Source organism: Mesitornis unicolor, unplaced genomic scaffold (genome assembly GCF_000695765.1).
Source record: "Mesitornis unicolor isolate BGI_N332 unplaced genomic scaffold, ASM69576v1 scaffold42299, whole genome shotgun sequence".
NCBI classification, from domain to species: domain Eukaryota; kingdom Metazoa; phylum Chordata; class Aves; order Mesitornithiformes; family Mesitornithidae; genus Mesitornis; species Mesitornis unicolor.
The window spans coordinates 1-11,333 of record NW_010208833.1 but is presented as its reverse complement, the minus strand read 5'-3'; the positions used below and the strand labels follow the sequence as shown (position 1 = coordinate 11,333).

Genomic DNA, 11,333 nt, shown 5'->3' with positions numbered 1-11,333 from the left:
CTAACGTTCTGTGATTCTGTGATTCTGTTGGAGCCTGGAAAGTTTTATTGTTATTATTTATTTTTTAAACTTTTTCCCCCCCTTAGTGTGAGGAGTCTCACCAGGATGACTGTTATACTTCCACTGTTTTTGATTATTTTCTTCTATGAACAGTTCATAGAACCATAGAATGGTTCAGGTTGGAAGGGACTTAAAGATCATTCAGTCCAACCCCCCTGTCATGGTCAGGGACACCTCCCACCAGACCAGGTTGCCCAAAGCCCTGTCCAACCTGGCCTTGGAACACTTCCAGGGAGGGGGCATCCACAGCTTCCCTGGGCAACCTGTGCCAGCGCCTCACCACCCTCACAGTAAAGAATTTCTTCGTAATATCTAGTCTGAATCTCCCCTCTTCCAGTTTGAAACCATTACCCCTTGTTCTCTCACTACCTGCCCTTGTAAAAAGTCCCTCCCCAGCTTTCCTGTAGGACCCCTTTAGGAACTGGAAGACTGGAATAAGGTCTCCCTGGAGCCTTCTCTTCTCCAGGCAGAACAGCCCCAACTCTATCAGTCGGTCCTCGTAGTGGTGTGCTCCAGCCCTCTGATTATGAAATGGACTCTGATGTATCTGCCAAGGAATTCCTTGATTTAAATTCACTCCATGCTTAATGTAAGAATTTTCTTATATGTTTTCCTAAGACTGTAATGCTTCATCAATTAGTTTATCAATTTAGTTATTATAGTGCAAAAAATGGAGAGGGAAGGGAGAAAAAACCTTGCGTATTTTTCCTCTTCTGTGTAACTGAAAGACACTTTGTATTTACTGGAAACATTGGTCATCTTCCTTTCTTTTCCCTAGGGAATTATAGCCACATTCTTAGATCTAGTTTTTGAAACAATTGTTTTTCCTTTCACTGGAAAGGAAAGTTGAATGCTGTTAGTAAGATACTGGGTTTGAGACTAGACATCTTGGTCTTGATCCTCTTGCTGTGCTAGGTCGGCTGCTTCTCTGCACTTCATTGTTCCGTATGTCAAACAGCAAAGAAAAATGTGTTGTGTTGTGTTGATGACATTGGTGCCTGCCTGTTTCTGTAGTGACTGGCTTTCTTGGAGTGAATGCTGATCTCTCACTACATGTGTCAGTGCCTACAGAATGTGGTGTATCCGTCCAGCTCCTTAGGGGCTGCGGTACTGCAACAGGCAGCACCCGCCCAAGTCTCATAATCTAGCATCAGAAATAAACTCTGGCTAGCTAGAAATATGATTATGTTAAAGCATCCTGACCTGACAAGTCTACTTTTTCCTCTTCTAGGTTGGTAGGGTTTGAAAATTACCTTGTTTTGTAGAGTGCAAAAGAGTTATCTTAATAACTCTTATTTGTAAGGTTGCTTAATTTGAAAGGTTATTTTCAGACGGGCAGATTTTTGTACATATGATTGATTGTGGTAGTTGAATTACACCGGGAGGAGATCCTTAATGTCAGGTGATGTGTATTTTGGAAGACCTCTGCATGAAGAGGTGCCTGTGAATTTTGTTTCGCTTTGTTTTCAAAGGTGAAGTGGAGACTGCCACAGGAGTATTGTTTTTCATCAGTGCTGAAATGAAACAGCTGTTTGCTCTAATGTGTCCAGTGGTGATACCCAGAACTGACTGGTGTACCTCTGAGTATATTGCAGCCTCTGCCTAATTGTCTAGAGTTCCCTTTCAGTGTGTTCAGCACAGCCCTGTTCTTCTAAATCATTATGTTGTTACAACTCTATTGTCATCTTGAGGCTGGGGGGGGAACCCTCATCCACAGCAAACTACAGATGGATTCATGTTACGTTATCCAGAAGCAATGAATATAGCTGACCTGCAAGTCTGACTACTGAGTTATTAAAAATTATTTCCTCTTTCATAATAAACTAATTTTCAAAAAGAGAAAGTAGAATATCTGAAAAGGCAGCTCCCTAGATAAAATCCTCTGTAAAGTTCAGGGCGTGCTCTTAAAAGCAAGTGAAAATTATTCCTTTTAGGTGAGCGTTTTAGTGTTATCTCTTAAGTAATAGAGTACTGTGTGCTTTGTATGCACACAGGTGTCTATTTTTATGTACTTCTATTGTGGTTGGTAATATCAACAGAAGGCACCACCCAGGAATCTGTCCAGGAATCTAATTGAAAATATTGTGGTAAACAAAGGAGATTCTGTCCAAATATCTGTCTGCAATATTGGCCATGGTAAATACCTTATTTAAATGAAATCCTGGGCAATGCTGATCTGTCTTTTTGATAGGTTTAACAATTTCTACAATTTTGCTAAGACTTTAGATGGAGAGATGGGACAAAAGGTGCATCTATGTATTGCCTTACAGAAGGTAAAGTCACCAAGGTTTTGACTTTTGTGTAAGTTCTGAGGTGAGCGATGTCTCTTTCACTTATGCCGCCTTTTCCCTTCTGTCATTAATTGTGATAAACAGTTTAGGCCTCAGTAATCCTGAAGCAATGCAGTGTAAATTCACTGATCAAGATTAATGCAAACTGAAGCTTGTGGTGGCATTAGGTCGAGTAGGGCATCCTAATGTATACTGGGATACACAGCCTAATGGAGGAAATACTATAAGGCAACCGATTAAGTCCTAGCTACAGAGCATGTTTTTCAGCAGCAAGTCATTACAGGTTTGATCATTACAAAAGAGTTGAATTAAAACATTTACAGCACTTGGAGGGTTCTGCTTAAAGTCTCTTGGTGCTCAGTAATGTCAAGGTACATGAATACCTTTCTCCCTTGCAGGATCTTTTTGTCACTGAACCAGTTTAGTGAGGAACAGTTATATTTTTTAGCACTGGTACGTTGTGTGAAGTTAGGTCTCAACCTGTTGCTGGCTGGAGTATGAATCAATTAGAAATACAAGTTTGAAAATCATGACTTACTATAACTTTCTCATGTTAATTGTTTTGCTTGAATGCTTTTTTGTGATAGTAAAGAGTAGTTAATCAGAGAGGTGAACCAAAAGAAAGATAATGAAAAAGCCAGCTGTGATTGTCCCATCTCACTCTGGCTAATGAGCATCTTCCACTGTTGTATCTCCTTTATTTTTGGAAGTCTGTCTCTTCCTTTTCCTATGTACTGTTTTCCTTGTTGTCCATTTGGCTTTCTTCACCTCTTCATTGTTTCAGATATCCATCTCGTTTGTCTGTGTAAGGCCTATATGCATATGGTAGAAACTCCTGGGATGCTGGAGTTGTCTGTTTTTCTTTCATAAATTTCTATGTTTTGTAACAGTCCACTCTCTTCTAAATGATACTTCTGTTGGTGGCTGGATGAGATTGCTAGAGAATAATGGAGAAGTGCTGTCCAAATTTGACACTGATCTAGCATCATCATTTGTGTGCCATTGATCCATGGAGGAAGGACTAAGTGAATTTGGAAGTGCTGCCATTGATTTATCTGCACATGTTGAATTGGTCATCACTGGCAAAATAATCTTTATATAGAAAGAGGTATTTTGTGGCCTACTCAGTAGCTGTTATCACAAAATAGTGACTCTTTGCTGTAATTAACTTCAGATTCTCGCCCTTACCAGGGTTAGATAGTCTTCTGAGTAATTATTTGTAAAAATGATAAATGAATTTATTATGAGCATCACTAGAACACAGCAGAGCTTCAGTTTTTTGATATAAAGAAAAAAGTGAGATCATGCCATACTCTGTGCTTATACTTCAGTTAATAATGGTTCACTTTCCTTTTCTAGACAAGATTAATGCAGTAATTACAGTTATTATAGATGCCATAATATTTAAACTAGATGTATTCAAAGACTTTATGGCAGAAGTGGAGGTGGGATGGACAGAAGGCTTGTCTTGCTTTTATGGCTTATAAAGCTGTAAAATGTTTTTAACAATTAAAATAAACCTCTCACTGGCTGAGATTGGAAAGCACTTTTGGATGCCCTCTGGTTCAGCCCACCTGCTCAGGCAGGATCTCCTGAAGGAGGCTCCTCAGGGCCTTCAGTTAGGTTTTGAAATCTGCATGGTTGGAGACTCCACAGCCTTGCTGGGCAACCTATGGCGGTGTCTGAACATTGAAGAATCCCAGCTGTTTACTCTTAAAAAAATTGAGGGGAGGTAAGGGGAATGGGGTGGGATGGAGTGAACTGGTGAAGGGCTTCTGGAAGATTTGGAGATGTCTCTTACGTTTTCCAGTACTTTTGTAAAAGGAGCAAAATTTCTGAATTTTAACCGAATGTAAGCATTCCGTAATGTTAATTGTGTAGGTGGTAATGGAGGAATACTTGTGAACTGTCTGCCGTGCATTGCTTCCTTTACTTTTCTGGATTTTTCTTCGAAATGACACTTTATTTGTTCTCTCTTCCAGACACAGATTTAATATCTAGTTAGTTGGAAAATAAGGCTGCTATGTAGCTGTCCGCCATTTCAAAAGAAGAAAGGCAGCCTTCTAGAAATACTTTCCTGGATGCTTCTGTATTATATTTGATCTTTTAGTTATCTAAATATGAGACATGGAAATGTGACTGTATTTTTCTAAAATTTCTCTGTTCTCTTTTATTCCAGGCCTGCTATTTCTGTTATGCGTATCCCAGTTATGAGAGGGTTTTTGTGATTTCTGAGCTTTGTGCTGTCAGCCTTATGTGAACAAACAAAACCAAAAAGCAAGCTGATTTTTAGAAAGCAAAATGCCACGTAGAAGGAAAACTGGTGGGAGTCCATCTCGGAAGAATGGCAATTTTGACAGAACTGCTGTTGCTGTATCCCAAGGGGACCCAAGCTGCTCAATGTCACAAGCAGTGCATACTGTCAATAAGGAAGAGCTCTTCAACAGCATGTCAGAAATGTTTTCTGACCTAGATCCTAGTGTGATTTATATGGTTCTGTCTGAATGTGATTTTAAAGGTAAATAACATACAGTTAGCATTACAGTTTTGTTCCATATGCAGACAGCTTTTAACTAGGCTGACTCCAGAAAAGTTGGTGTGGGTGTTGCAAGCGTATTTTTGAGTTCAGCTTTTTATGAGTAGGTGAGTTGTAATATTTTGAAATTTTACAGCTCCATGCAAGATTCTCCAAGTTTTTGCAGTAGCATTGTGCTCCATAGGCTGCCCAGAGAGGTTGTGGAGTCTCCTTCTCTGGAGACATTCAAAACTCACCTGCACATGTTTCTGTGTGATCTTCCCTAGGTGATCCTGCTCTAGCAGCGGGGTTAGACTAGATGATCTTCAGAGGCCTCTTCCAACCCCTACCAAACTGTGCCTCTATTTATCACAGAATAAGTGGCTTGTTCTGTTACACAGTGCAGGTGGTGGTAGAGTTGTGAGAATAATCTGAGTTTTTTCAATTAGCTTCTGTGTCATATCTGCTAGATGCATAAGCTGTTTCTGCAGGATGGGTATTTTATGTTCTGAATCACAGTTTTTTTAAGACAATAGTAAACCATATGTGGTCCTGGCAGTGTTTGTTTTTCCTAGAATACCTGGATTGAGCTTTTGTTTTACTTTTTATTTTGCACTGTCATCTTACTATCTCCACTGAGGATTAGTTTTTACAGGATAAATTCTGTTTGTCATGTTGAATTCTCTGCAGCCTCGCTTGAACTGTGTTTTACCCCTGTATTTTGCCAAGCTACATACCCACTTCTTCTGACAGACTGTTTTCGTATCTGTGCTCAGTCCTTCTCATGCTTTTGTGGTTTTGAAATTCTTGTATATACAAGTTCATTTGATTATAATAAAAGTAACAGATGAAGTGCTGGGTAGCAACATCTGAGGAGTTACTTGGCAGGCAAATAAGTCATATATGGAGCATTTTAATTGATCTGTATTCATGTGATCAAATGTGATTAGCTGAGATTTTTCTAAGACTGCAAATGAGGCAGAGTTTGGCATTTTTTTATATGTATGAAAGCTAGATAGTCCTTAAAAGGACTGCTTTTATTGCCATTTTTACCTTACCTAATTTGTACAGAATCTATAACTTAATAGCTCTCTTATATTTGTTGCTGTGATTGTTATTCTTTTTAAAATTGAAATTGATTGAATTACTGATTCATGCTTTGAACTGTTAGTGAGATGTACCTGTATCAAAATAATAAATTTATCTAGAAGCTTATTGGAGAACTCAGTAAACATGCTGAGTTTGTTATTGTGTTGTACTATTAACAACAGTTTAAAAATCGAAAAATTAGCAGCTTTTCATATGAGTAATAATAAGTTGCTCTGATATGGTAGAGAAAATGTAAGGAGTTGGAAGATTTTATTTAACGTGTGCAGAAATAGTTGCATTTCAATGGACTTAGACTTCTTGCTACACTGTCTTTCAGGAAAAGAGCTTTAGAGCTCAGGTGATACGTGTACAAGGCTTTCATTTTGTTTGTGTTTGTCACAGACAACCTATACTCAATTTAGTGGCTTTACAAAGAATTTAATGCAGATTATTAATGGATTTTTTAGACTATTAGTTATGGTATTTTCTGTTGGGCCTAGCCATAATTAACATTATTTTGTGTACTTTTATCTATTTAGTTCTCAGTGGTGTTTTTCAGTTCGTTTTACACTATTTTGCCTGTATGAGATAGGTTAGAAATAAGTATCCATTTAAACACTCAGTTATCTTTTTTTTCCTGTTAAACTTAGTAAATTTTAGACATTATTTCTTCAGTAATTTTTATGCTTATTAGGTTATTATTTTGCAATACGTCTCTATTAAGTTCTGTCTTTAATGAGAAACAGATCAAGGTAGTTGCAGAAGGTGTGTTCAAAGATGAATTGGTGAACTGTCTTTTGGTTCTCTTAAGTTGTGATAAATACTCTCCTTCAAGTAAAATATTGCATTCCCATCAACTTGTGTTTGTTGAGTTGACCATGCTGTATTCTCGTTACCTTATTCAACAGTAGAAAACGCTATGGATTATCTGCTAGAGCTGTCCACCCATGCCAAAGGAGTAGCATCTTCAAAAACCTTGGGTTTTGATTCAGTAGCATCATCAGTAGCTCTTGCTAATCAGCAAAGATCTGTTGCAAACGAAAGAATGCGGGGAAGTACTGCAGAACAAAGTAATTTTGAGGGAGAAAAAGAAAAGATCCTGTCACCTGATGTGCGGCTGACTGAAGAACTGGACTCTTTAATAGAAAATGCCTTTCAGAGATACAGCTTGATTGATGAATCACCTAATTCTGCAAATGACCAAATTGTACATAAGCACTCTGTGGATCACGATGGCTTTAATCAGTTTCCTGAGTGGGAAAAGTCTGATTCAGGTTGCAATGTCCTACTTTTTTCACAGCAAACAGAGACGAATAATGGAGTTTTAGAAAACTTTCGCTGTTCTGAGCCACCAGGGAGTCAGCTGAGTGTCCAAACAAACTCAGCAGCTGCATCAGACACTTTTGTACAGATACTGGAAGTTTCTGATTTGTCAGAAATACATGCTGTAGCTTCAGAAGTCTGTAAACAATCAAACGGAGAAATATCATGTGGAAATTCTGAACAGACTCACGATACTGTTTTGGATCAAAAAAGTGTCACTGCTGCTTCTGGGGAGTCCTCCCAAAGACCTCTGGAACTTGGAGCAGCTGTCACTGAAAATTCTAATTCACGGTGCCTGGAACAGCACAAAGAGGTGGTGACTGCCTTTGAGAGCCACCAGAGCACTTCTCTTCCAGACGCTTATATCTCTCTTGAAACGTCCAGTTTCAAAACACCCAAACCTGCCGATTGTCAGCAAACTCAGCAGGGTTACAACTTAAATTTTTCTACACTGTCATGTCACCCTCAACGACACTGGAATCTCACAGCTCCTGTGTTTTATCCGTCCAGTGGAGGTCACTTTGTAACTCCTGTGGCTGTCAGTCCAGAACAGTGGAGGCGTTTTTCAGGCTATAGGACTTTGGAAAAAGAACTTTTTTTTTCCTCTCCAGTGATTTCAAATGCCTGGGATAACAGCCCTTCTCTGAAGGTATGGGGAAATCAAGATAGAAACTCAAAATTGAACCTCTCGCAAGCACAGCAGCCACCTGTTTGTCACATGATGAGAAAAAAGATGCACCTTATAGGTCAAGTGCTTGTTCTTCTCAGAGGTGTTCCAGGATCAGGAAAATCATATTTGGCAAGGTAGAACATTTATATTGTGAGCTTCTAAATGAATTTGCTTAACTGTGTACAAGATTTAGTGCAGCCAGAGACTTTTTTGACATTTGTAAGTAGTTCTGCTTATACCCCAATTTCCAGCTACATGGTATATGCAGCATCAAGAGTGGTAATAATTGCAGAGAGCCAAGTTTTTGCAACTCTTTGACCTCTAGTGGAAATTGAAGTAACAGTAACAGTTAGCTTTAACTTCTGTCACTGGCTGAGGGAGTTTATGTCAGCAGAGGATCACTGCAGTAATGCTAAAGCTGCTGTGTTCTTCCCAGTCCCTGTTCATTTTGGGTGTTCCTTTCAATAACATGGGTGGAGATATGCCAGCTCTACATGGGCAAAATTCCCCTTCCACTGCTGGAATTCTTTTGTGTAAGTAGTATGTGTGGAGCTTATTGGGTTGAATTCTTGATTTCTTTTCTAACTCTCCAAAGACATAGATTGGTCTTATACTCCTTTGGCTGGCACCTGAAATACTTGGTGCAATTAAATCTGTATCTATTTGTCAGCGTGAAAGTACGGCACTAGATGTAGATGGAAAAATAACACCCTTGTTTTGAAATGAGAGTCTGTCAGCTTTTTATTTCCAACTGAGTGGGGAAGTTATTACATCTTCACCTGGAGTGTGGTTTTTTGTTGTTTTTTTTTTTCCTTACCTAAATTTGCTGTTTCCATTCCAAATAAACTTGGCTTTGTGCAAGAGACTAAATACATACATGTATGGTAGCACGTATCAGGGCTGGGGAGGAGAAGGGGTAAAAGCTGTTCACTTCTTGATTATTCACAGGGCTTTGCTTGAGGATAACCCAGATGGAATCATTCTTAGTACTGATGATTACTTTTATAAACATGGACAATACCATTATGATCCCGATTGCTTGGGGGAAGCACATGACTGGAACAGGAAACGAGGTGAGAAATAAATAAGGGAATAGCTTGCTTATTTACAGTTCAATGCTTGTGTGCTGTTTAAAAAGCTGCCTGTCTTGTAGTGCCTGTGTCACAGGCCTGTGTCACATTTATGCCACCATAGAAATATTTTTTAATATGTGTGTGGAAAAAGAATATGAGCATGAACTCAGAAGTCATCTGTCCAGTATGTTTTGCAATTAAAAATGCTGGTGTCTCTGTAAAAAGATTTTTTTTTTTTTTTATTTGGTCCACAGATTTCATCGTGGTTTGTATTTTGGGTTGTGTACCATTTCTGGAGTGGTAATCTGTACCATCTCCCAGAAATATTTCTTCTGAGATGAGCCATTATATATGCATATACAATAAGTTGTGAAGTGGTTGATACAAATAGATGGGTATTTTCCTGCTCTTGATTGTTTTTTCTCTTGAGCACTAAATTGTTGGGAAATTTTAAAAAAAGATTACAAGAGCAAGACAGAATAAATTATTATTTTCTATAATTGGTGAATCCTTTCATAGCAGCTTCTACTTAAATCACCATAGAACAACTCTTTTTAAGCTTTATTTGCTAAATTTGAACCATGATCACTTTTCTACTGTCAAATTTCTGTCCTGTGGAGAAGAGGTTTATAAGAAATGTGAGATTCAACAATAACTTTGATTGTTCAGATGCATTGTAACATAGCTGCGGAAACATGGTGCTGTATCTCAAAGCTAGTGATTCTAAACATTTCATTACTGTGTATTTAAAGTACAATAATTCTTTTGATTTTTCATATTTTATGCAGTTTTCAGAGTGGACTAATCTTAAGACTGTTAAAAAGCCAAGAATTTTGTATGCAACAAAGTCGTCCACTTTAAGGTGATCATGTAGTTGTTTTTTTTTAGTTTACTGATTGATTAGTCATCTGGGTGCATTTTACATCTGCATTTTCATTCCTTAATTATCATACATATATTAATTCAAAAGAATGATGCCGTATCTCAGTAACTTTACATGTGAGGGGGGATTTCTAAAATAAGAGGGCCTTGAAACAGATGAAGCTGTGGCAAGAGTTCTTTACACAGCAATTAATCGTTAGGGATTATCTGCTTTTAAAAATATTACAAATTTAGAGAATTAGTATAAATGTTACATCGACCCTATAATAACAAAATTAACTGTGTCACGTTCTTTTGTACATGTGTGTCTTTCAGCCAAAGAAGCATTTGAAATGAGAATCTCTCCTATAATAATAGACAACACAAACATACAAGCATGGGAGATGAAGCCTTATGTTACTTTGGTTAGTATTTGATGGATGTGAAAAGGGATTATTGACCAAGGTGGCAACAATACATGTTTTAAAATGACATTGTCTTTCTTGGTGTAGCTATTATTCCACAAGGAAGCCTGAAGCCAAAAAAAAAGAAGTTACATCGCATCATATTACCCAGTGTCATGTTCTGTGCCCATCTGAGTATTGACCCGGACTGGCTTCCAAGTGACAAAGCCAGGTGCTTTGCACTTGATAGCAAAAATAAATATTGCTGAGGAAACTGAATTCTGTTCCTTTTTTATATGATCAATAAAATTATAAGCTACTTTTAAGATATAACAGCACTATTTAATGAGTGACGTTTGCTCTATGAAACTATGCTCTTCTATCCTCAGGTGATGGGGGATAGAACAAGGGGAAATGGCACCAAGCTGTGCCAAGGGAGGTTCAGGTTAGAGATAAGGAAGAAGTTCTTTACTGAGAGGGTCGTCAGAAGCTGGAACAGGCTGCCCAGGGAGGTGGTGGAGTCACCATCCCTGGATGTATTTAAAAAGCGGGTAGATGAGGTACTTAAGGATATGGTTTAATGGGTAGACAGGAACGGTTGGACATGATGATCTCAGAGGTCTTATCCAACTGAGCGATTCTGTGTGTGTCTGTGAAACTTGAAAACTCAGTCTTAGTTTCATCCTAAATGTGACATACAGGCAGACGCCAGCTGACCAGTTGTTTGGCTAGAGTTATCAAATGTTAGGCCAGTCCTGTTTAACATCTTTATCAATGATCTGGATGAGGGGATTGAGTGCTCCCTCAGCAACTTTGCAGATGACGCCAAGTTGGGAGGGAGTGTTGATCTGCCTGAGGGTAGGAAGGCTCTGCAGAGGGACCTGGATAGGCTGAATCAATGGGCTGAGGCCAATTGTATGAGCTTCAACAGGGTCAAGTGCCAGGTCCTGCACTTTGGGCACAATAACCCTATGCAGTGCTACAGGCTTGGAGATGAGTGTCTAGAAAGATATCAAGCAGAAAAGGACCTGGGGGTGTTTGTGGACA

At 38.7% G+C, this 11,333-nt stretch overlaps 1 protein-coding gene across 1 annotated transcript; it reads left to right on the top strand.

Annotated features, from left to right (window-relative positions):
* Positions 1 to 4,652: 4,652 nt before the first annotated feature.
* On the top strand, positions 4,653 to 8,086 carry LOC104547076 (NEDD4-binding protein 2-like). The gene is made up of 2 exons (XM_010192638.1): positions 4,653 to 4,869; positions 6,864 to 8,086. The coding sequence occupies exons 1-2, from the start codon at positions 4,653 to 4,655 to the stop codon at positions 8,084 to 8,086; spliced, it is 1,440 nt and encodes a 479-aa protein (XP_010190940.1).
* The last annotated feature ends 3,247 nt before the right edge of the window (positions 8,087 to 11,333 follow it).

Excerpts from the sequence above, each read along its gene's own strand:
- LOC104547076 (XM_010192638.1), top strand. The coding sequence starts at position 4,653 with ATGCCACGTAGAAGGAAAACTGGTGGGAGTCCATCTCGGAAGAATGGC. Across the intron at positions 4,870-6,863 it reads GTCTGAATGTGATTTTAAAG|TAGAAAACGCTATGGATTAT; the intron begins GTAAATAACATA and ends CTTATTCAACAG.